Below are 26,738 nucleotides of genomic sequence, written 5' to 3' on the forward strand. Positions count from 1 at the left end.
TTATTTACAGATACAAAACCTAGAGGAAAGATAGAATCATGTTCCAAAAAGATCTCAACAGGTGGGAATGTTGACTCAAATCTAATAAGCTAAAGTTTAATAGAGGTAATATGTAGACTTCTATATATTTGGGTCTCCCAAACCCAATTATAAAGAATATTGTAAGAAACTGAGGGTCTTTAGTGTGGAGAAGAGAGAATTCAAGAGGACATGAATTATCTTTGAATATATGAAAAATGGTAAAGTGGGTGAACAGTGAGACCTCTTCTGTTGGGTAACATAAGGACTGTGTCTGAGGCTATTAAGAGGCAGATATCAGCCTAGTTAGGACTGTCCATGAGGGAGCAGACTCCCTGCGTGGTTGTGGATTTCCCGTTGCTGGAGTATTTGGGCAAAAGAAGGGATTCTATGGATGGTAAGCCTACGTGACCCCTAAGGTTACTTTTACTTCTAAGACTACTCTCCATGATGGGCCCTCAGCATGACCTGGCCTTCCAGCCTAGCAGGGACAACTTTATGCTCTCCTTGGTATGGAAGAAGTAATAGAGGTTATAGTCAACCATGCTGGCCATGATTGGGAGAAATTTTAAAAGAACAATCCCTTATTCTGATTTGGGCAGGTGTAGTATTATCCCCATTCAACACACCAAGAGATGAGGCCTAGGGGTTGGCATAACTTGCTTAGGGTCAGAGTTTTTTTCTACTGACAACTTTATTGAGCTATAATTCACATGCATAGGATTCATACATACAATTCAATTATTTGTTAGTATATTCAGAAGTGTGCAACCATCACCAAAATTTTAGAAAACTTTTATCATCTCCAAAAGAAATCCTGTACCCATTAACAATCATCCCATTTTTTACCCCATCCCCCTTAGCCCTAGGCAACCCTTGATCTACTCCCTGTCTCTATGGATTTGCTTACTCTGAGCATTTAACATAAATGGGATTATACAATAGTGGTCCTTTGTGTCTGCCTTATTTCACTTAGCAGAATGTTTTCAAGGTTTATCCACATTGTAGCATGCATTAGTACTTCATCCCATTTTATTGATAAATAATATTCCATTGCATGGATATATCACACTTTGTTTATCCATTTATCAGTTGATGGACATTGTGTTGTTTCTACTTTTTGGCTATTATAAATAATACTACTATGAACATTCATGTTTGAGATTTTTTAAAAAAGATTTATTTATTTATTTTAGAGGGAGATAGAGTGAAGGAGGGGCAGAGGAAGAAGGCGAGAGAAAATCCTAAGCCAACTCCCCATTGAGCACAGAGCCCAATGACGGGCTCAATCTCATGACTCTGGGAACATGACCTGAGCCAAAATCAAGAGTCAGATGCTCAACCAACTGAGCCATCCAGGCACCCCTCATGTTCAAGTTTTTATGTGAACACATGTTTTTATTTCTTTTGAGCAGGTACCTAGGAGTGAAATTAATGGGTCACATGGTAACTGCGTGTTTAATTTGAGAAACTGCTAGACTATTTGCCACAGTGGTAGTGCCTTTTTGCATTACTGCCGACAATGTATGAGAGTTTCTATTTCTCCACATCTTCACCCACTCTTGTTATCTGTTTTTCTTTCTTTCTTTCTTTCTTTCTTTCTTTCTTTCTTTCTTTCTTTCTTCTCTCTCTCTCTCTCTCTCTCTCTCTCTCTCTCTTTCTTTCTTTCTTTCTTTCTTTCTTTCTTTCTTTCTTTCTTTCTTTCTTTCTTTCTTTCATTATAGCCACAGTAGTATTTTATTGTGGTTTTGGTTTGAATCTGCCTGATGTTGAGCATCTTTTCATGTGATTTAGCCACTTGTTTATCTTCTTTGGAGAAGTTTCAATTCAAGTTCTTTGCCTCTTTTTAATTGGATTATTTATCTTTTTTATTATTCAGTTATATATGTTCTTTATATATTCTGCATACTAGACCCTTATTAGATATATGAACTGCAAGTATTTCCTTCCATTCTATGGACTTTTCACTTTTTTGAAAATCTCATCTTTTGAATCCTAGTTTGAATCTCTCTGCTATACCATGAATTTTTTTAAGTAGAAGATGTTATAAAACTCCTCTTAGATGGAATCACACACATCATCATCACCACCATCACCATTAACCACCATCACCCCCATCACCACCACCACCACCATCATCATCATCATTCGTTTGCAAAGTATTTACCTCATATATATTTTGTCCTTATCTCTTTGTTGACTGCTTTGGGCTTACAATATAATTTAAAGCCACAGTCCGTTCCTTGAAATATCTAGTCTTTCTGGAGAGAGAAGTTGGAGAACCTGGCATGGTTTCAGAAGGCAAACAAACCTTGAGTACTCACAATTTCCAAGTACAAAAGAGCTGACTCACTGTGTGTGCCACTCAGAACCTCCTTCTCTTTCAGGACTGCGAGGCCTGATGCTGTCAGTCATGTTGGCCTCTCTCATGAGTTCCTTAACCTCCATCTTCAATAGTGCCAGCACCCTCTTCACCATGGACATCTACACCAAGATCCGGAAGGGAGCATCTGAGAAAGAGCTCATGATTGCAGGAAGGTAAGTGCAGCTTCTCCTTGCCACCCACACGAAACCTTGAATGATCTGTGCTACCCCTCAAGGTAGAGAAGACTGGTAGATGCCTGGGTAGAATGGGAGTAACCTCTGTGGCTAGTTATATTTGCACTTCAGTGGCATTTAACTTTAAATTGAAGATCATCAAACAATGCCTGTCTGGACTAAGATATGACATCAGAAATAATCTAACCCTCAGTTTATTTTATTTTTTTTAATAATAATTTTTTATTATGTTATGTTAGTCACCATACAGTACATCCTTAGTTTTTGATGTAGTGTTCCATGATTCATTGTTTGCGTATAACACCCAGTGCTCCATGCAATATGTTCCCTCCTTAATACCCATCACCGGCCTATCCCAATCCCCAACCCCCCTCCCCTCTGAGGCCCTCAGTTTGTTTCCCAGAGTCCATAGTCTCTCGTGGTTCATTCCCGCTTCTGTTTACCACCCCCCTTCATTCTTCCCTTCCTTCTCCTACCGATCTTCCCTCAGTTTATTAACAGACGAAAGGAGGCTCATCTTTTTTTTTTTTTTTAATATTTTCTTTATTTATTCATGAGGGAGAGAGGGAGGCAGAGGGAGAAGCAGACTCCTCACGGAGCAGGGAGCCTGATGTGGGGCTCGATCCCAGGACTCTGGGATCATGACCTGAGCTGAAGGCAGACACTTAACCAACTGAGCCACCCAGGCACCCAAAAGGAGCCTCGTCTTCCCTAAATCCAGGTAGTCTGGACAGTGGCAGAGCCAGGACTGGAACTCAGGCCAAGTGAGTCTTTGTCCAAGGTCCTTTATACTGCCCCATGAGGCCCTTCTCAGCCCTCTACACTGTAGCTCTTCACATGGGTCATCTTCAAGGCCCAATGCCCCTGATGCCTTGACCCTTTGCTGCAACATTTTGCATGACCATTGTGAGGATCAAGTGATACTGTGCTTGAGAACGTGCTCTGTAAAGTCTAAAACACCATGTTATATGTGCATTTGTTATTGCCAAATGGGATAATGGACACAACAGAATACTGAAAGCCAGAAGGGTTGATACATGGGTCAGAGGTGCTCATAATCTTGTCTATCCATAGAGCAGATGCTTTGGATAGAGGACTAACTAAACCTCTGCTATGTCTCTTTGTGAGGCTATGGCAGGTCAACTTCCTCAGAGCAGGGAGACCAAGTCCCTGTGATGTCAGTCAAGGGAAAGTTTCACAGTGAGTGAGGGAGGCGTATGGGCTGCCACGTCATAGGTCTCATCAATAAGATTAGGGCAAAGGAAGGGAAAGGAAAATGACAGGCCACTGTCAGGTGATGAGACACCTGGAACCCAGGGGAGATCTGACCAGGCCTGAGTCTACTACTTTGCTTCAGAGAAAGCAGCACCATCACCCTGACTGGTTTTTCCCTTAGAAAGGACTTTACTGTTTTTCCCCTTTTACCTATAAGGCTCGAGATGCAACGTGAGAAGAGAACCATTTTGTTGCTTTGCTCAGGTCTGGTCCCCTTGGCTCTGAGATTGTTGGGACTCACACTTTTGTACATCCCATGACTGCTGCCCTCGGATCTTATCCCTTCCCTAGATGAGCTTACAGGAAACAATCCCAGCCTTTGCTAGGGGGACTATAAGAGCAAACAAGGGCTCAGAGAAGGGAGAGGTGAGCATGGCATGCAGTAGTTGGGGAAAGCTCCTCGAAGAGGGAGGCCCGAGCTGAGGCCAAATTGGTGGGTAGGATTTGGGTAAATGGGGGCAGTGGGAAGGGCATTCCAGAGGGAGAAGTATATGAGTGAAAACACTGCTTTGCAAAGATTAGTTTAAGACTCTTTTGCCTTAAATTCATGTAAGTGAGGTAAGGGAATCATAGCCTTCTTTCTAATTAAATCAAGAGCACAAGTAAGAGGAGCTTTTAAGGGAACCCTCCAATCTTTTCAAGACTTGAAGTGAAATTTAAGAGGAAAGCTGGAAATACTTGGTAGTATCCCTTTCTTTCTAGACTGTTCCTTTACAAACTGTTTTTGATTGTGGTTTTCACTTTATTATGAAGAAGAGGAGGAGAAGGAGAAGGAGGAGGAGAAGAAAATAAAATAAATTATGGCTTTTACTATCTATTGAGTACCTACTGGTTGCTAAGTGTTTTACTATAGCTGATCCTTATTCCAAAATTGTAAGGTCAGTCATATTATTCCCACTTTACAGATGGAGAAATTGAGACTCAGAGAGGTTAAGCAAGGTGTCCTATGTCGCACAGAGAAAAGAAACATTTGAATCCAGGACTCTTTGGCTCCCAAATCCACACCCTTGTTCCTACACTCTACTACTTGTCAAAGTGTGACTCTCTTATGGCACTGACTGGTTTAGGTTAGTCAAGTGCATTTCACTTATTCACAGGCACAGATGACTTTCTCAAAGAGGCAGAATACAGAGGGAACAAAAGCCTCAAGAATAAATTTGCTAATTATTTTTCCTTGCTGTGGTAATATTACACACACACACACACACACACACACACACACACCATGTATATATAACATATAATAAATGAAATTATATACACACATATAAATATATACATTTATTTGTATATATTTGCTAGTTATATACACACACACACATATATATATTATATACACACACATATCTGACACATAGTAATATATATTTATTCATATAGAGCCATTTATTGACACTGTATTGGGGGCTTCGATTTCAGGTTGTTCATCCTCGTGCTGATAGGCATCAGCATTGCCTGGGTGCCCATTGTGCAGTCAGCACAAAGTGGGCAGCTCTTCGATTACATCCAGTCTATTACCAGTTACTTGGGACCACCCATTGCAGCTGTCTTCCTGCTTGCTGTTTTCTGGAAGAGAGTCACTGAGCCGGTAGGTATCATTTATGCATGTCCTGAAAAGCCACTCTGACACAGAAATTCCCACCTGGAGCTGCGTATTCTGTACGGGAGGGATTCTGTTTCTCAGAGATCTCGAGCAGGAATAGATGTGCCGCTGAAGGTTTGTATGGGAAAGCCTTCAGGGCCTCTCCTGGGTTCACATTCTTTTGGATTCCCCTCTCCTCCTTGCTGCAGGTTCCGAACTCATTCCCAACTAATGATGTACATTTTCCATCCAATCTGGGTGGTTTTGACCTGATAACATGGCACAAGCCAGGAAGTTTGTAACCCCTGGGTGAGCAGCTCCAGAGCGAGTCCTAACACAGGCTCCCTCCAGTGGTTCTGCAGTGAGCTTGGCTTTCCAGCCAGTACCTCTCAAGGCCCAGTGAAGGATGATGCCCTAGTGCTCAAGCAATTTATATGCAAAACAACATAAGGTAGATAATAATTGAGGGATAAAACGTGGCACAGAACATGAGGAGGATTCACAGAAAGGATTCACAGGCTGAAGCTGAGAGGGAAGAGAGGGCAGTCAAAGCAGAGAACAGCACCAGAACTTGGAGGCAGAAGTGCAAGGATAAGGGTGCGGGGCTTGAGAGGCATCTCACCTGGCTCCAGAGGGAGTTTGTGTGTATGGATAATGGAAGACACGCTAGAAAGGCAGGTTAAAGTTAAATTAGGAATGGCTCCTTTGAAAGCCAGGCTAAAGAGTTTGGGTTTTCATTGGGGTGCTGTTATAGGTTTTGAAGCACCATGAAAAGGATGCCTTTGGATATGCTTTCTGAGTAGGGTGTTCCCTGTCTCTATCAAACCATCTATACACCAGGGAAGACTGGGATGGAGTGGGGGTGCTGACCATGTAGGTTATTGTCCGAAGCAGTATAAATGGTGACATATTTTTGGTTAGAGACAACCCCTTTCTCCCAATAGGACAGAAATAAATATATGCTCTGGAAACACCTCACTGGAGTGATCCAGCTTTGAAATGCAAAATTACATGTACTTTTCTTCATTCAACATTTGCCGTCAGGAACATAGTCCAGATTTGCTGGTAACCCAAAATTGCACGCACAGATAAATACCCTTGAGAGATCAGAATTAAACCTGCACGTGATCATGACAGGTTAGAGAAATGGGTAGACTCTTAGGATATATTTCAGTAGGGATTGGCAGAAGCTGAGAGATTTCTAAAATACAAGTTAGTAAAGTGTGGCTAAAAGCCCAGCTGGGTATTGCTGTGGACTAAAAACAGATTCAATTCAACAAAGAACTGTGGCATTCAAAAAAATAAGGCTATGAATTGGGATAGAGTGTAGTGGTTCTCAACTGGGGCTGATTTTGCCCTTCCCCCGGGGTACTTTTGGTGATGTCTGGCAACATTTTTGATTGCTATGATTCAGAAAATTCTATTAGTATCTAGTGGGTGGAGGCCAGGGATGCTGTTAAATATTCTACAATGCACAAGACAGCTTCCCCCACGTTCACCGCCACCCCCAAAAGAATTATCCAGCCTGAATGTCACAGGGCTGAGAGTGCGAAGCCATTGCTAGAGTCTCTGGAGAGTAGCACGTGGAGACTGTAAAGTGATTCTCCGGACTGGTCAGGGATTGTGTTTGGTATGGGATGACTCTAAGGGTTGAGGAAAATGTCAAAATTTCCCAGATTTTTCAAGAGCCTCTTGAGAAAAAGATTAAAGGAACAGGAAGAGGCTAATTGCCAAAAGAGAAGGACTATGTGTTGGCTAATTGAATTTATTTATTTATTTTAAAGGTTTTTATTTATTTATTTATTTGTCAGAGAGAGAGAGAGAGAGAGAGAGAGAGAGCACAAGCAAGGGGAGTGGCAGGCAGAGCAGGCAGAACAGGCAGGCAGAGAAGCAGGCTCCCCGCTGAGCGAGGAGCCCCATGCAGGACTCAATCCCAGGACCCTGGGATCATGACCTGAGCCAAAGGCAGATGCTTAACCAACTGAGCCACCCAGGCATCCTGCTAATTGAATTTAAATAAAGAGAAGAAGAAGAAGAAGAAGAAGAAGAAGAAGAAGAAGAAGAAGAAGAAGAAGAAGAAGAAGAAGAAGAAGAAGAAGAAGAAAGAAAAAACAAAACAAAAAACCAAAAGAGAAGGAAAGTTTTATAGCAGATTTTATCAATACTATTCATACAAACTAAAGTAAAAAAAATAATTTTTTGAATGAATAAGTGTATGGGCAATGAATGGGGAACATTTTTCCTTATCTATATATTATCTATCTATCTATCTATCTATCTATCTATCTATCTATCTATCTATCTAGCCGTATGCCAGACATAGGGCTAGGTACTGGCAACACAAAGGGAATAAATCCAGTTCCTTCCCTGAGCAAATTCCCAGTTCACATGGAGAGACAGAGAAGTGACTGAGTGATTCCATAGCAGTGGATTGGTGCTGGCATGGAGGTGTGTCTACAGTGCAGTCACAGCAAAGAGGATGGTCCCACCCAATTCTGTCTTGGGAGGATGATGGGACATTGAAGTTAGAACAAGGTTACCTGGAAGGGAAGAGATTGTGCTCTCCTGGATAGACAGTGACCTGTGCAAAGACCTAGGACATAAATACACATGACAATAATGGAGTACACCTGGGATTTAAAGTGCAGGAGTACCCAAGGCTAGGAAAGTTCAAGGATCAACATTTGACGTGAAGGCTCTTTTTTCCCACCCTTCTATGAGCTCACTGTACTTTGTCACTGGTCCTTTTAAAATGTGGTCAGACCTGGTTCTCTAGGTGAGGACTGACCAAAAAGGAAGCAAGAAGGAAGGAAGGAAGGGAATAGAAGGGAAGGGAAGGGAAGGGAAGGGTAGTATAATTTTATGTTCTCAAATTAAAACCAGGGACTTTGGATCTATAAAAGGGGCTAATGATGAAAGTAGTGTTTATATTTTGATGGAAACAATCCTTTCTCTTCCATCTCCAAAAGTCCCCGTTTGTTTTCCAATGTCTTCCAGGAGACAACTTACTTCACAAGTAATTACATTACCTCTGAATGTGCCTCAGTCTGGAGGCTGATGGTGATAGTAGCTACAGGAGGAGATTCAAATTATTTTTAAAATTAGAAATGAATTTTTGGAATTAAGACTTTGGGTTGACACTCGACTCCAGTTATTAGGCACTGTACCCTATTATACTATGAATCTTGTTTTATGACCCAGGTAAAATCATGTCACTGAAACATGATAAACACACCCTTTGAAGGCTTGGGCCTGACATCGCACTCCTAGCCATATTCTGAACGCCAGTGTCCTGGCTTCAAAAGCCCGAAGCTATCATTTGTCTCGTTTTTATTCCTTTGCCTCTGTCTCCCAGGAATGCCCTGCTGTTTTGTGTGTTTGGTGTTAATTAACCCAGGGTTTTCTTTCACAGGGAGCCTTTTGGGGACTGATCATCGGATTTCTGATTGGGGTGTCCCGTATGGTGACTGAATTTGCCTATGGAACTGGGAGCTGCATGCAGCCCAGCAACTGTCCCACGATTATCTGTGGTGTGCACTACCTGTACTTTGCCATCATCCTCTTTGTCATTTCTGTCATCATCATTGTGGTTGTCTCTCTCTTCACCAAGCCAATTCCAGATGTGCATGTGAGTATCCATTTGGGGGATGTATCCTGCCCTTGTTTCATGCTCATGGTGCAACACCCACCTTGTTGCCCTTTGCTCAATTAGACATCTCACACTCATGTGACTAAAACAGTCCACGCTTGCCATTGGTTTTACATAGAAAGACACAGGCCAGAAAACACGGTGTGCCAGCAAAGTGGTATCGAGTGTGTGTCTTCAGCAGGAGTCCTCACAGTAGTTCATATTTCAGTCCAGGGGCTAGTCTCTGGATCCTGCTCCCCAAGTGACAGCACAGGTGCAAGGGAATGAGATCACAAGGGTAAGCCTAGGGGCTAGCCTGGTTTAGATGCTCATGTCTCAAATAGAAACTTAGATTTCTTCTAGTAGTCCTACAGCATAACTTCCAGGGGTCCCAGCAAGGGACATACTTAGTTACAAAAAACACACTCAGGGAAATCTGGAGCATGATATACCCTTAATTTTTTCCCCAATTAACCCTCCAGACAATTACCCATATAATTTGAGAAATTTCAAACAATATCAAAATCCAGTTGATTCAAGACTCCAAAAATGGCGAATACTCTTCTTTAACTCTAGATGTCACCCATAGCTCTCCCAATGCAGATGAAGATTTGCAATTACAGGTCATTTCTGCCCTGAGCAGTATAATCAGGTAATTCAACACAGCTAATACTTTATCTTTTTCAGGTTTCCAAGGAACAGAGCTAGAATTAACCCAAGATCATATTTGTCTATAGAGAAAGAGAAAGGGTTTTTTTTTTAATTTTTACTCATGCATACACAAATACAGGGACTTAGGGAATCCCTAAAAGACCTTCAACCTCATTGTCAAATTGTCAAAGCTGTGACTAATCTTAATGTCAAACAAAGACTGCTTTTATAGCAGAAGAATCACCATTATGTTTCTTGGCTGAATCTGTCAATAAGCTTTCTGTGTGTTGTATTAAATGCTTCCTGATGTCTCAGTGTTTGCAGCCCTAAACACATTTAGCTCCATGATTCTTCCTTTTATTTTTTTAGAAGATTTTATTTATTTGTTTGACAGAGACAGAGAGAGAGAGAGGGAGAGAGGGAACACAAGCAGGGGGAGTGGGAGAGGGAGAAGCAGGCTCCTCGCTGAGCAGGGAGCCGGACACGGGGCTTGATCCCAGGACCCTAGGATCATGACCTGAGTCGAAGGCAGACGCTTAACAACTGAGCCACTGCGGCACCCCACCCATGATTCCTCTTGAAGTAGAGAAGACAAGATAGTCACCAAAGAGGGCATAGTTGGAATGAATACATTTCATTGACTTTCAGACTTCTTCAAGTTTCTGGTTTCATGTCCATAGAAACTGTTTCCAGCACTACTCTATTCTAATATGGTTCATGATTCTACAGGTTATCTTCTTATAATGTGACAAACACATAGTGCAAAACTCTGTTCTTATACTGCTGGTCTGGAGAAATAGGCGTTTAGTCTTTTTTCTTAGCACCAGTGCTAAGAGGAACAAATTTAGTTATCATATGCAAGAAGAGTTCATTCATTCAAGACAGACATTTCTTTATTCAAGGTGGTCTCTTAGTCTTTGAATATTATAAGGGCTTGTATATTCATGTGTTAATTTACACTGAAGTGCCCAACTTATTAGACATAACGTGGATGGAAACTTATCTATATTTTGGTCGGTACTGAGAGATCACAGTACTTCTTTTTTGTTGTTGTTGTTTTCATTTTTTAATGAGTTTCATTCAGCAAACCCTGGCCAAATGAATGTCTTAAAAGGGGTGCCTCCGATGTCCACTGTGTTCTAGAACAATAACTAGCCATCCACTGACACCTTTCGGGAAGTTATGCACCTTTTCCTTTCTTGATGCACATCTCTTTTTTTCTCTCAACTTTTTGGCATAAGACGCTATTTGGAACTTTCTGCCAACCTGTTTTGCTTTCTCCACAGCTCTACCGCCTGTGTTGGAGCCTGCGCAACAGCAAAGAGGAGCGTATTGACTTGGATGCAGAAGAGGAGGACATTCAAGAAACCCCAGAGGAGACCATTGAAATAGGTGATTTGTGATTCAGAGCCTATCCCAAGCCCTAAAAAGTTACTCCTCCAACAGAAAGGCCACCTTACTGAAGTCTTTACAAAATGCCTACCTCAAAGCTCAGATCTCTCTTTAGAAGGGAGTAATGAGTGAGGTGGGGGATGAGATGGATAAATGGGTTTTGGGAAGTTCACTCTGACGCCTGGTCAAGAGGAAGAGATAAGTGCAGCATCACCCCAGCCTCCTTATACCTCATAACGCACAGTGCTCAGTAAGTATGAGTGGCGTATTTGCCACCCTGACTTGATCTGGGGCATGGCCAGGGAGAAGGAAAGAGTCGGAGCCTGTGAACTGAAAGCAGATGGAACCTAAGCTATGGTCAGTCTAGTGACATTAGGGAGATAGGTGAGAGGCTCTTGGGGGTCTTATAGCCACATAAGATTTAGAAAATCAAATTTCTCTGAAGTCCAATGAGATAATGCTTAGTCAGTGAGATTTATCCTCATCATGGAGAAAAGCTTTCCTCAGCTTGTGTGTTGGAACTTTTTCTCCTCACATGGGACTGGAGCACGCATGGAGGATGGTTGTGGAGATGTGTGGTGTGCCAAGGTGTGGGAGCACAAGGTCATAGGTACTTTCTAGTGCTGGGCTAGAGGTCTCATCACTCCTTCTGAAGGGGAGTACAGATATAGCAGAATATGTTCTGAATATGGCCATTAGAAATATCATAGAATCCTAGCTCTGGAAAGGGCCCTAGAGATCATTTGGTCTTATGGTCTTGTTTTACAGATATGTAAATTGAGGTCCAGGAAGGGAGAGGCTTTGCCTATTATCCCAGCTCTGATACAGTCTGCTCTTGGTCTCTAAAGACATTTTAGTTCTGAAATCTGTGGCTCTGCAGGTCTTATTCAAGACTGGAAGGAACCTGGAGCCATAGGCAGTTGGCCATGGTATTGAAAAAGACCTTTTTTGCTTCCTTGGAGCAAGGAGGCATGAACATGCTGCTTGCTTCTCCAACTTCCAAAAGTGTCTCCACATTGAGCGAGAGTATCATAGATTTAAAAGACTGACTTATTTCACTTAGCATTATACTCCCTAGCGCCATCCATGTTGTTGCAAATGGCAAAATTTTATTCTTTTTTTATGGCTGAGTAATATTCCAAGGCATATCTATATCTATCTATATCTATATCATCTATATAGATCACATCTTCTTTATTCATTCATCTATCAATGGACTTGGGCTGCTTCCATAAATTAGCTATTGTAAATAATGCTTCAACAAATATAAGGGTCATATAGCTTTATGATATATATTTTCATATTCTTTGGGTAAAAACCCAGTAGTGTGATTACTGGATCATATGGTAATTCTATTTTTAATTTTTTGAGGAACCTCTGTACTCTTTTCCACAGTGGCTGTACCAGTTTGCATTCCCACCAGTAGTGCATGAGAGCTCTTTTTTGTCCACATCCTCACCAGCACTTGTTGTTTCTTGTGTTTTTGATTTTAGCCATCGTGATAGGTGTGAGGTGATATCTTATTATACTTTTGATTTGCATTTCCCTGATGATGAGTGATGTTGAGCATCTTTTCATGTGTCTGTTGTCCATCTGTATTCTTCTTTGGAGAAATGTTTATATTTTTGCCCATTTTTAAATTGCATTATTTGTTTTTATATGTTGAATAGTATAAGTTCTTCATATGTTTTGGATACTAACCCTTTATCAGATATGTCATTTACAAATATCTCCTCACGTTCAGTATGCTGTCTTTTAGTTTTGTTGATTGTGGTGCAGAATCTTTCTATTTTGATGTATTCTCAATAGTTTATTTTTGCTTTTGTTTCCCTTGTCTCAGGAGACATATCTAGAAAAATATTGCTATGGCTGATATCAGAGAAATTACTGCCTGTGCTCTCTTCAAGGATTTTTAAGGTTTCTCTCACATTTAGGTCCTTAATTCATTTGAGTTTATTTTTGTGTATGGTCTAAGAAAGTGGTCTAGTTTCATTCTTTTGAGTGTAGCTGTCCAGTTTTCTCAATACCATTTGTTGAAGAGACTGTTTTTTTCCCACTCCATATTTTTGCCTCCTTTGTTGAAGGTTAATTGTCCATATAATTGTGGGTTTATTTCTGGGCTTTCTATTCCATTCCATTGATCTATATGTCTATTTTTGTGCCAATACCATAATGTTTTGATTACTACAACTTTGTAGTATATCTTAAAATATAGAATTGTGATACCTTCAGTTTTTTTCTTCTTTTTCAAGATTGCTTTAACTATTTGAGGTCATTTGTTGTTCCATAGAAATTTTAAGATTATTTATTCTAGTTCTGCAAAAAAATGCTATTGGTATTTTGATAGAGATTGCATTAAATCTGTGGATTGCTTTGAGTAATATGGACATTTTATCAGTATTTATTCTCCCAATCCATGAGCATGGAATATCTTTCCATTTCTTTGTGTTGTCTTCAATTTCTTTCATCAATGCTCTAGTTTTGACAGTACAGGACTTTTACCTCCTTGGTTAATTTTATTCCTAGGTATTTTATCATTTTTGGTGAAATTGAAATGTTTTCTTGATTTCTCTTTTTGCTACTTCATTATTAGTGTATAGAAATGCAATAGATTTCTGTATATTGATTTTGCATTCTACAACTTTACTGAAGTCATTATCAGTTCTAGTAGTTTTTTGGTGTAGTCTTTAGGATTTTCTATGTATAGTACCATGTCATCTGTAAATAGTGAAAGTTTTAATTCTTCCTTACCAATTGGATGCTTTTTATATCTTTCAATTGTCAATACTATGTTGAGTAAAAGTGGTGTGAGTGGACATCCTTGTCTTGTTCCTGACCTTAGGAGAAAGGCTCTCAGTTTTTCCCCATTGACTGTAATGCTTGCTGTGGGTTTTTCATATACAGCCTTTATTATGTTGAGATATGTTCCCTCTAAACCTTCCTTGTTGAGGGTTTTATCATGCATGGATGTTGCACTTTGTCAAATGCTTTATCTGTATCTATTGAAATGATCATATGGTTTTTATTCTTTCTCTTATTGATGTGCTGTACTATGTTGATTGATTTGTGAAAAATGAACCACCCTTGCATCCCAGGAATAAATCCCACTTGATCATGGTAAATGATTTTTTTCATGTATTACTGGATTTGGTTTACTAATATTTTGTTGAAGATTTTTTTCATCTATGTTCATATCTTACTGTAGTGATTCATTTTAGTGCCATATCTTACTTTTAAGGTAGACAATATAAATATAATTCTTCCAACTTTACAGATGGGGAAAATGGGATATAGAGACTTTCTCAAGGCCTCCCAGTAACCATGTGTTTCTCCCTTGGGCTGGTCAGTGAGCCCAACCTTTTGTTACTCCTTCTCCATTATTCTGTTTTGGTGGAGTGGCCGAAGTGAAGGGATACAAGGAGACTTGCCTCTCTTTCTTATGTGCATGAGAGAAAAGCGAATAGAAGGAGACTATTACTTCTTTTTTTTTTTAAAGATTTTATTTATTTATTTGACACAGAGAGAGAGACAGCCAGCGAGAGAGGGAACACAAGCAGGGGGAGTGGGAGAGGAAGAAGCAGGCTCACAGCGGAGGAGCCTGATGTGGGGCTCGATCCCGTAACGCCGGGATTACGCCCTGAGCCGAATGCAGAAGCTTAACCGCTGTGCCACCCAGGCGCCCCGGAGACTATTACTTCTTGACATCTACTACACACTGGGCACTCTCTCATAAAATCTTATAATCCCCCCTAAAATTATCCAATTTTACCTGCACTTGAAGATAAGACAGGTGAATTAGCAAAGCCATAAAGCTGAGTTTTGGTTTCTGTTCTGACACATGTATGTGCTTAATTACTTAAGGCTATTTGCAATTCTAAAATAAAATGTGACTCTTAAAAATGGGGGAGTGGAGAGCAGTAGTCTCTGACTATGGTGTTGAAAACACAGTGGGCTTGATTTCATATCTAGTGAGCCATAGACCTGGGATTCTAACCCAGGTCTGTCTACCTTTAATGCCACACCTGGGCTCAGAGGAGAGCATCAGTTCCCTCGGTGGGCATCCACTTTGAGTGGCAGGGCCAGTTGGGTGGTTTGATTTAGCAATATTGATATGCAACATCAGATCTTAAGCTCTGGAAATGTTCATTGTTGCTGCCCTGTGTCAGGGAGTATTCAGACCAATTATTGCCACATGGCTGGATATTGTAAAGCTTTGGAACTTTCAGGTGCAGCTAATATGCTCCTGAGTCAGGCAAGTCTCATTGCTTTCCAGTGATGTGGTAAACAGATATGAGTTTATGTGTTTTGGAGGTGGATTTTCCATGTCGTTCATATGTCATAGTTTCCCAGCCCATCGTTTACATTTCTTCTCATAGACTAGTATTTTCTGTTTGATTCTGACTTTTCTAAATCAAAATGTATTGCATTGGCCTGGTAGAGATAAAGCTTAATTTAGTTGATCATAAAGATGTAGAATCCATCTATTACCATCGTCTTATAATTAATTAAGTTCACTCAAACATTTTGTACTGTTTCCATTCCTGCAAACAAGAAAATTGGGAAATGTCTGCAGAATGCAGATGTTTCCTTTTCATGGTGTCTTCCCTGAAACCTTTCCTTGTGCCTCCTTCTTCTGTATCTAACCATCCTTTTTTTACATTTCCCCTGACACAGAAGTTCCTGAGGAGAAAAAAGGATGCTTAAGGCGGGCCTATGACCTATTTTGTGGCTTGGACCAGCCGCAGGGCCCCAAGATGACAAAGGAAGAAGAGGAAGCTATGAAGCTGAAGATGACAGACACCTCCGAGAAGCCTTTATGGCGAACAGTGGTGAACATCAATGGCATCATCCTGTTGTCCGTGGCTGTTTTCTGCCATGCATTTTTTGCCTGAGCCTTGCTTTTGTGGTGGGCTGCGTTCAGGAAGGCAAGACTTCTTACTCTGCCTCCTTTAGTTGTATTCTGTGTTGTTAAGCTGGTGGTAAACCAGCCAGTTGTAAATTTTGCCCAGTTGATAAATGTGCACAGGAGTAATTACAGGCTAACTGAAGAAAAATCATTAATTTGCTGTTAACTTATGTATTTGAGGCCAGTGTGATATCATCAGCTGTACATAGTAGAGCTGCAGAAGGAAAGTCCAACTCAGTCATGTCCAGGAAAAGGTGCACTAAGAAAGAAGCCCTGCCACGTGTGATGCAAGTTTTTCTCAGGTAGATTCAGTGTGTCAGTGTAGTTTGTGATCCTTGAATATTATTTTAAGAGTTGTGGTCTCCCTGGTTCATGCCACTTTTCCTTCATGATCTTCTCCCCATCTTTTTTTAAGAGAAATATTTCCCCTCTTCTCATATCCCTGTCAAGTTTTTCCTGGCACCCACAAAAAATCAATCTGATAAACTGATGAATGCGTTGCGGCTGAAGATGGGAACTTGATGGGATCCCTGCCCTGGTGTTTTGCTCTTTGATAGGAAAGCTTGCGGATGGCAGGACTTACCCCAAAGGGAGGGTCCCAGGCACCAGCCCCAGGCCAGTGGGGAAAGTGGATAATCTTGAGTCAAGAGAATTTTCTGGTTTTCTTTAACATGTCTGTTGTGAGGTCCTCATGTTTGAAATTTCACTTATTTTGTCATTTGCTGTGTCTGGAATATCCTAGGCACTCAGCAACGCTTATGGACCAAATGGATGATTTGGGCAATTATTTATAAACACTTGCTTTATTTTTATGTAAGTCTGGCCCTTGGTTAATTTTGTGTGTGTGTGTGTGTGACTGCACAAAGTACACAGTACACACTCAGGTGACTCTCATCAATTGGAATGCATTTCCCAGAAGCCACTCTTCCTCATGGTGTGGATGTTGACATATGAGCTTAGAGGCTGATCTATGTCACATGACAAAGCAAATGTACCTCTTGGGGCATCTGCCATCTCAAAGCAGCCACACTCTCCTGTAACATGGAAAAATTATCCCAAGATTTTCCTCTCCATGAGTTCATGTGACCACAGCTCTTCCTTTCTGGGGTGTCTTGAGTGGTGATCAAAAGTTGACCAAATTTAGGGTAGGTGGGGGTCTCTGTTCTGAGTGGTAGCGTTCAATGCATTTAGTTGACAGGAGTGTATTTCTTGTTGAACCTAGGGAGAAGTTTTAAAATATAATTTAAATTAGTTAATTAATTAATTAATTAAATTCTTTCCGTCCCACCTTTGAAATCTCAATTATGTTGTAACATAAACTTTGAAGTTAAGAAAAAGTCATGATGTTAGCATTGACTGATTTCAAGCTAGTTTAGGAAAGAGCTGGGATCTGAGGTGCTATGGAGCTGAGAGTGGTTTCTAGGCATACAAATGGTTCAAAGGCAAAGGGATGGCTTGTTCTTGTGGAAGGAAGGACATTAATTGATACACCCTCCATATTGCCCTTACGTGAGGCAGAGAAGAGGGGAACGTGGAGAATTTCATGTGGCTGACTCAGTTTCATGTGCAGTTTGTGGTACTTTTGAGATTTGAGAAGATAAAGGGGAAGTATTGAAAGCTGGTGGATGAAATGGGCATGAAGTATCTAGATTGTCCTGGATTCAGTTTCTGGCATTGCCGATGATTCATGTGTATATTGTGGTAAATTATTTTGTTTCAACTGTGTATTTTTCTCTTTGAAAAATGGGGACCTTGGTGCTTATAGCATCTACCTACCTCCTCTGGGTGTGACTAGGTCACTTTGTAAAGGGGATGACAGATACATACATGAAAGATGCGAAACACATGTAATATTAAGCTACATTTAGTCCCATAAATTAAAATGTATTACTTTGATACTAATAAAAACATTAAAAAATGTAACATCTGTGTTTCCTGTTTTCTAGATATTCTAAACAGATACTGACCATGCCTGTGGTGAGCGTTAGTTGGCACAAGATGTGGATTAGGAAACAGGAGCCAAGACAGGTGAGAATAGGGTCTGGCAACCCGAATAAAAGGTAGAAAAGGAGAGGATTTCAACTTCAAAATCTCTAATAAACATGAGGTAACTCTACTTTCAACGCATAATGTCTTTTTAGGACAGACTAAGCCACTTGAGTGACCAGGGGCCAGTAAGTGATACATTGTACTAGAGTAATTTAAAGAGTACAAAGAAGAGCTATTTTTTTCCTCAAATGGAAGATGGGTATTTGGGAACAGAGTGAGTTCTTATTATGGTCCATTTATAGAACTGAAAATTTTATTTAATTTATTTTTAAAACTATTTATATTTATTTTTATTTTTAAAATTTAAATTCAATTAGCCAACATATAGGACATCATTAGTTTCAGATGTAGTCTTCAATAGTTCATCAGTTGAGTATAACACCCAGTGCTCATCATATCATGTGCCCTCCTTAATGCCCATCACTCAATTACCCCATCCTCCCGTAGATGACTATTTTAAAAAGAATCTCCCAAAATGAAATCTCCTTCCCTGCAGAATGAAGTTAGCCTGTGGGCTTTTGGTTTACCTGGGAGCATTGCTTAATTTTATGTAACTGAGTCAGGCACTGGTGTTCACTTAGAGGATTTCTACATTTGGAACTCCCTGGAACCTACTCTTTCCTGGTGTGGAAATCACTATCTCCTAAAAGATGCATTACAGCTTGTCCTGCTTTACAAAAGCAAACCTTGGGAGAAAAACATACGTGCACTTAGTTGGTGGAGAGTAGTTTCTTAACTTTCTTCCTAATCTAGCCCCAAGACAATGTAGCAAATGTCCACCCGGTAAAAGAGACCTTCTTCACACAGGAGTGCTGGCAGCATGTACACGTGCATTTGGGAATCAGATAAAAGGCTTAGAGCAGCAGTTCTCAAATGATAGCCTTTATCGGAATCCCCTGGAGGGCTTGTTAAAACACAGATTATTGGGGCCACTCCCAGAGTTTCTGATTCAATAGGTCTGAAATGGGGCCTGGGAATTTGCATTTCTAAATTCCCAGATGATTTTGTTGCCGTTGGTCTGGGGACCACAATTTGAAAACAACTACATAGGTTGCCTGGGTGGCTCAGTCAGTTAAGCGTCTGCCTTCTGCTCAGGCCATGATACAGAAGTCCCGGGATCAAGTCCCACATAGGGCTCCTTGCTCGGTGGGGGGGTCCACTTCTCCCTCTGCCCCTCACCCCACTGGTGCTCTCTCTCTCCCTCATGCACAGGGCCGTGCGTACTCTCAAATAAATAAAATAAAATGAAATAAAATTTAAAAAGACAACAACTACTTAGAGTTAATTTCCAAAAAGATTTCATTTCATCACCAAGACGGGCAGAACTAGAGGAACCTCTTTCTCAGGCCCCGTTTTAAGATTTTTATTAATGTATCAGGACCCAAACTCTTTTCTGAAACCAAAGTTGTGTGGGTATGGTTAAGGCACATTATCATGTGAAGGTATAGAAAAATCCACCCCCCTGACCTTTAGGGCCTACCTGCTTAATTATGACCTCCCCACTAGATGCCAAGGCTTGACACTTCAACAGCTTGACTTTTATTCTATATTTCATACTCATCATGTACCATATACATGCTGGCCCTCAAAGTCAGTTTTACAGGTGGAATTTTTTATAGATGGGGGGGGGCATAAGGGGAAAAAGCACTAACACTTATTGGGCGTCTTCTGTGACCCAGACCTTGTGGGCAGTATCAAATGATCCCACCTAATCTTTACAACAGTTCCATGAAGTTATTTGGAGGAAACTGAGATTTAGGGACTTACCCAAGGACCTTTGGATGGACTTTGGTGGTCATGGCCTAGAGGCTGACAATCCCCTCTCCCTGTTACAGAATTTCAAGGCAGCCTTCCAATAGCAACACAATGTAATTCTGAATATCCTAGAATGGGGTGGGATGTGGACAAGTCAGGAGATCAACATCTATTGAGTCCTATTTATTTATATTACAAATGTTAAAAATTTGTAACATTTAAATCAATGAGTTAAGCATTTCTATTTCTGTTTTCAGATAAACAGGGAAGGTTCAGGGAAGTTGATTGTTTTGCTCATGGTGGGTCTGTCTCTAGAGCCTGTGCTCATAGTTTTGGTTTAGGTGAATATCTCCTCCTTGCCAAATAGTGAGAGAAATATATCTTTTTTATCAAAGTAGCTTCTTTTGTCAAAGTAGTTCTTCCATGAGGGCTCTTTCAAGACTCTCAGGACATGGATAAGGATGTTTTCTAGTTGTTAGGCTCCAATGAAAGCAGAGGTTGTGTGTAAAGGGGTTAATATCGAGGCTGATCTAAGAAGCAGACTCAGAGTTCCTGTTATCTTGAAAATTCAAAGTTAAGATAAATATGCAATGCTATGTCTGAAAACGCCTTATCCAAAGCTCTGCACCTGGGTTGGAAATTGAAGGTGCTTCTCTGTCGGTGAACGATATGGCTCAAAGACTTCAGGTACAAGTGAGCTATTTTATTCTCACGGATAAAATTTCAAATAGCCAAGTTTCTCAGCTTATAATTTTAAAGAATGCATTTTCGGCACCATGTCCTTGATGTGAGTTAACAGAAGATATTTTTAGAGGCTCACACTCCTTGTCTCTTATTTTCATATGCCAGCTCTGACCACTCCAGGGCCCGGGTCCTGGCTCCAGAGTTCTAGTTCTTAATACCACATTATACTGTCTACCCAAAGTGTCGAAAAGGAAAATTTAACTTGTTGAAATAGAATGCTTGGAGGATGGGCTAAATCGCAGAATGGACAGCACTGAACTTAGTGGATAGAAATATGAAGCCCAGGAATTATCCCACAATGTACCAAAAAGAGATAAAGTGATGGAAACTGTGAAATAAAACTCAAAAGATATGACATGGGAAGTCCAACATCCATCTCACCAGAGGGCCAGAAAAAGAATGGGCAGAACATGAAGAGAAGAAGTGATACAAAGAAAGCCAGCAACTGATAGACTATCCGAGGGATTCCTGTGAATCACAAAAAAAGATAAGAGGAAACCATTAGGAAAAAGATGCACAAAGAATATAAAAAGTCTTCAAAGAGAAGTAATTCAGGATGGCATCATAAAAATGGTAACATCAACAAAATTGTGGAGTGGGCCACTCCAACCTCTTATCTCCTGACAGAAACCTTGAACAATGGGCAGAAGCTGTCAGAACCAATTTTGGGAGAACTCAGAAAAACAGTCAAAAGTTTATAGCAGCCAAACAAGCACTGAATCAAGAAAAAGATACCATAAAATGTTGACTGTCACTCTCTCTCTCTTGTGTGGTGGCAATCTTAAAGCAGCAGCAGTCATAAAATGTCAGTTGTCTAAAAGTGGGGGCAGCTTGTGTCCCCAGTGTGAAACCATTTTCCTCATTCCAGGGGAGCAGAGCAGACCACATTCACAAATTATTGTGTATGCCTATTCTAACCTGTCTGGGGGATACCGGAGGGACTGACACAAGGTGCTCCTCTCTATTTCACTTAACTCTGAACTCAGACTGGAAAAGCTTGAAACACTGAAAGCCAAATTAACAAGCTTCAGACACCTAAGATTATAGTCAAAACCTACAACAGAAAAAAAAAAAACCTACAGTAGACTGCCTAAGGCAAAATCTACAGTAAGTGTCCTTGGGAAATTAGGACATCTTAAAGCAACCATATATACTGGGGAATTTAGAAAACCATGTGCATGACCAGGGCAAGACACATGATCAAAAAAGACCAGAGAAGACCCTAACCTTTCATCTTGGTCTGACCACTAGGCTCACTGTGAACCTGGCTAGGTGTTGAAGGAGGGCCCCAGAAGAGAGTGAGTTTGCAGAGACTGGGAAGGTTCCTCAAGGAAACCTCTATTAAAACAGTAGCTGAACGGGGCTCCTGGGTGGCACAGTGGTTAAGCGTCTGCCTTCGGCTCAGGGCGTGATCCCGGCGTTGTGGGATCGAGCCCCACATCAGGCTCCTCCGCTATGAGCCTGCTTCTTCCTCTCCCACTCCCCCTGCTTGTGTTCCCTCTCTTCGCTGGCTGTCTCTGTGTCTGTCGAATAAATAAATAAAAAATCTTAAAAAAACACAAACAGTAGCTGGACAAAACTTAAGGAATAGAGACTCCTGTGACTACATTGACAAGGAATACGGTCTTTCCAATAATAGTTCAGAAAAGTCACTAAACAAATGGACTATAACAACCTTTAACAACCAACAAAAGAGCAAAACCAGGGAAAGGGAAGAATCTGATTTCTAGAGTTACCACATTATAGTAGTCAAATGTCCAGTTTTCACACACACAAAAAAAATTCACAGGACATACAAAGTACCAGGAAAATATGACCCATTCAAAGGAAGAAAAATAAATGCTTTCCCTGAGGAAGTCCACATGTCAGAATTATATCATTTATAAGCTTTAAAACAACTGCCTTAAGTACACTCAAAGAACTAAAGAAAAACATGGACCACCCCCCCCCAAAAAAAAAACCTATAGGAAATCAGGAAACCAGTGTATGAACAAAATGAGAATAGCAATTAAGGAATAGGAATTACAAAATGAAACCAAACAGAAATTCTGAAAAGCAGAATAGCCAAACTGAAAAGTTCACTAGAGAGGTTCAACATCAAATTTAAGTGGGCAGAAGATAGAATCAGTGAACTTGAATAAAGGACAATTGAAATTGTCAAGTTCGAGGAACAGAAAGAAAAGAAAATGAAGAAAAATGAACAGGAGTGGGGGAAATAGTGATATCATCAAGGGGTGGTGTAGGAGACCCCAGCCTCAAGTCTCCTTACAAAGATCAACAATTAGTTATCCATGAAAAAAACACCTCTGGGAAAGCGCTGGTCTACTTAAGAAAATTCAACAACACAGTGAAACATAACACTGGAGAATAACTGTGCAGAAAGGGACAGGAGAGCAGTTTCATTTTGCCTGCATCGTCCCATCCCCTAAAGCCAGCATTGCTCAGTGAAAAGACTTACAAGCTACACAGAATTCTCCTGCCCAGGAAAGGGAGAGTGGGGTGAGCAACCATCTTTCCCAGTCTTTGGGGACTGCATGAAGGACCTGCTTTGGTTTCATCCCACCTAGAGACCCACAAAGCTGAGAAGTATAGAGACAGCTAGGAACAAGGAAGAAAAACAAAGGCTACTGCTGTCAGTCATGCTGTGGTAGCAACTATGATACCCAGTCACCTACTCTGCATAGAACTCCAACAGCTTTTCCCAGCCATCTGAGTTCCTCCTGGCTCCCTTCACCCACCCACCTCACCCCTGCTGGAGCTCAGGACTCACCCTGGCATCCAGCCCAGGCCTCTGTGGCTCCACACAACTGCAAGATGTCAGCCTAGATCCCTGCAGATGATCCTTACTACCACGTATGCACTTGGGGCTAGCCTTTCCAGCAGTGCACCTACATGCTACTGGCCCAACACCCATCACCTGCCTCCATTGCTGTGTGCACACCTGTGGGAAGATCCTGCAGCCACACCATGGCTTGCTGATAGCCAGGGCTCCCTCGGCTGATTGTAAGCCTGGATCTGGCCCTGTTTTCTGTCACTGGCCTGTAGCAGTGGGTTCACCTGCAGCTAACCCCTCCAGCTGTGGACCTGCCTACCCTCAGCCTGACTCAACACCAGATTCCAATTCCATGTAACTGTGACAATACTCAGCAGTCACAGTAGAGTAGGTGAGCAGCCAAGGCTCCCATAGCTGCCAGTCTATGGTTTTTACTTTTAATATAAATGTATTAAATTCTCAAATCAAAAAACAGAGAATGTTTGGATAAAAAAATCAAACTATATGCTGTCTAGAAGATACTCACTTCAGCTTGAAGGACACACATAGGCTTAAAGTGAAGGGATGGAAAAAGATATTCCATACAAGTGGAAACCAAAAGAGAGCGGGGATAGCTATACTTACATCAAATAGACTTTAAGTCAAACACTGTAATAAGAGACAAAAAAGTCATTATATAATGATAAACAAGTCAGTTCATCAAGAGACTATAACAATTGTAGACCTACAGGGAATATGATGGTGGAGTAGGAGGACCCTAGGCTCATCTTGACCCACAAACACAACTAGATAGTTATCAAATCACCCTGAATACCCCAGAAACCAACCTGGAGACTAATAGAACAAACTCCTCAACTAAAGGGAGAGAAAGGGTCACACTGAAGAAGGTAGGAACTGCAGAGATGTGGTTTAGGGGAGAAATGGATCATGGGTGCTGCAGAGGAGAGGGAACCATGGTCACAGAGAAGGGTGCGAGAGAGTAGGACTTGCAGGGGAATGCACAAGGAGAACATTTCCCCAAAGCCATTGGCTTGGAAAATGAGAGGGGCTGATGAGTTCTTGCAACCAGTGGAGCTTAAAGTCTGGAGTTTCAAAGGTCAGTGAGCTTGGCCTGGATAGAGCCCGGAGGGGACTAACCTCCTCCTGGAGAGAAGGCAGGAAAACAACCCTGGGGCAGATGGAAATAGAGATTTGAAGAATGCCATGGGGCACACCATGGGGAGATTATTCACTCTTCTCACAGTGCTTCCATGAGGGCAGTTCATGAAGAGACATCTCTCACCTCTCTGGGAACAAAGGAGCTGGCCAGCACAATTTCTCTCCTCTGCCCTTAGCATAAACACAGAGCCACCTATGGGAAACAGCACAACATTCACACAGGCTGCCTAACTTGCTTACACCAAACCCCACCCTGCTGTGCCTGACTGCCCTCCTTATTTAAGCTTGCCTTAGTCTCAGTGTGGCAGGTCCCTCTCTCAGAAGGCCAGCACAAATGCTTCCCCACACCATGTTTCCTGACCAGAGAATTCTGCAGGGTCTCAGTACTTTTTTATTTTTAATTTTTTATTGTTATGTTAGTCATCATACAATACAGCATTAGTTTTTCATATAGTGTTCTATGATTCATTGTTTGAGTATAACACCCAGTGCTCCATGAAATTCGTGCCCCCTTAATATCCATCACCAGGCTAACCCATCCCCCCACCCTCCCTCCCCTCTAAAACCCTCAGTTTGTTTCCCAGAGTCCATAGTTTCTTATGATTTGTCTCACCCTCTGATTTCCCAACCTTCACTTTTCCCTTCCTTCTCCTAATGTCCTCCATGTTATTCCTTATGTTCCGCATATGGGTAAAACCATATGATAATTGTTTTTCTCTGCTTGGCTTATTTCACTTAGCATAATCCCCTCCAGTTCCATTGATGTTGATGCAAATGTTGGGTAATCATGCTTTCTGATGGCTGAGTAATATTCCACTGTATACATGGACCACATCCTCTTTATCCACTCATCTGTTGAAAGGTATCTCGGCTCCTTCCACAGTTTGGCTATTGTGGACATTGCTACTATGAATGTTGGGGTGCATGTGGTCCTTCTTTTCACTACTTTGCTATCTTTGGGGTAAATACCCAATAGTGCAATTGCTGAGTCATAGGGGAGCTCTATTTTTAACTTTTTGAGGGACCTCCACACTGTTTTCCAAAGTGGCTGTACCAGCTTGCATTCCCACCAACAGTGTAAGAGGGTTCCCCTTTCTCCACATCCTCTCCAACATCTATTGTTTCCTGCCTTGTCATTTTTTGCCATTCTAACTGGTGTAAGGTGGTATCTCAATGTGGTTTTGATTTGACTTTCCCTGATGGTTAATGATGTTGAACATTTTTTCATGTGTCTGTTAGCCATTTGTATGTCTTCTTTGGAAAGGTGTCTGTTCATGTCTTCTGCCCATTTTTTGACTTGATGATTTGTTTTTTTGGGTGTTGAGTTTGAGAAATTCTTTATAGATCTAGGATACCAGCCCTTTATCTGTAGTGTCATTTGCAAATATTTTCTCCCATTCTGTGGGTTGCCTCTTAGTTTTGTTGACTGGTTCCTTCGCTGTGCAGAAGCTTTTTATCTTGATGAAGTCCCAAAAGTTTATTTTCACTTTTGTTTTATAGATGAGGAGGTTACTACATGAAGTAGAGTTGGAAGAGGCATTCCTTCTAAGTGGAAATCTCTGGAAATAAAAAGCAAGAATAAGGTAGGGCAAGCTACCTGGTGAACTATAAAAAAAAAATTAGACCAAATGCCCCTAGTTTACACACACATATAGAGTCAGCTCCCTGGCTTTGTAAATTATCAACTCTATTGACACAAAGGAATAACAAAAGCTAAAAGTCAGGTCTTTAGTCATCTCATAGGATAAAATTACCAATCTCTTTCTTCCTTTTGAAGGAAATTACCTCCCTTTTGAAACATAATAAACTCTAAAAGTGAAAAAAAATCAGTAAAATTATCCTTTGCTTAATAAATATTTAGTGGCTCAGATAGAGTTCAGGCAAAATAGCCATGGAGAAAGATGACCACTGCCAGGAGGAGAATGGCATTGATATTCACTATAGTTCTCCATAAAGGCATCTCAGATGTGTCTCTCAGCTTCTTTTTCTGGGCTTCTTCCTCCTCTTTGCTCAGTTTGGGACCTGTCTTCTGCAAACCACAGAATAAGTCATAAGCTTTCCTGAGGCATCCACGGGGTTCCTCAGGATTATCTGAAACAAAAAAAGACAAATGATCACAAAACATGAGAAATACAACGCCTGTAAACGTAGTACAGATGACTGTAAAGAATGATTACAACCACTTTTGAGTGTTAGATGAATCCATGAGAAAAATATAGATAACTTTTATTATATAAAAATAGAAAAC

General features: G+C 41.0%; 2 protein-coding genes across 2 annotated transcripts in view; one reads left to right on the forward strand and one right to left on the reverse strand.

Moving 5' to 3' along the window:
* Positions 1-17,930, forward strand: part of SLC5A1 (solute carrier family 5 member 1) — a 62,788-nt gene extending 44,858 nt beyond the window's left edge. The window contains exons 11-15 of the mRNA XM_045791444.2: positions 2,406-2,556; positions 5,272-5,440; positions 8,847-9,062; positions 11,000-11,105; positions 15,780-17,930. Of these exons, the coding sequence (XP_045647400.2) occupies positions 2,406-2,556; positions 5,272-5,440; positions 8,847-9,062; positions 11,000-11,105; positions 15,780-15,997 (860 nt within the window). The 3' untranslated portion in view covers positions 15,998-17,930. The remainder of the gene's footprint in view (positions 1-2,405; positions 2,557-5,271; positions 5,441-8,846; positions 9,063-10,999; positions 11,106-15,779) is intronic.
* Positions 17,931-26,366: 8,436 nt separating this feature from the next.
* The window catches only part of LOC123788259 (solute carrier family 5 member 4), a 44,052-nt gene continuing 43,680 nt past the window's right edge, over positions 26,367-26,738 (reverse strand). Inside the window, exon 15 of the mRNA XM_045791546.2 lies at positions 26,367-26,581. Coding sequence (XP_045647502.2) covers positions 26,367-26,581 — 215 coding nt within the window. The remainder of the gene's footprint in view (positions 26,582-26,738) is intronic.

The sequence above is a fragment of the Ursus americanus genome, chromosome 30 (genome assembly GCF_024610735.1).
Source record: "Ursus americanus isolate L20-20 chromosome 30, mUrsAme1.1.p, whole genome shotgun sequence".
Lineage (NCBI taxonomy): Eukaryota > Metazoa > Chordata > Mammalia > Carnivora > Ursidae > Ursus > Ursus americanus.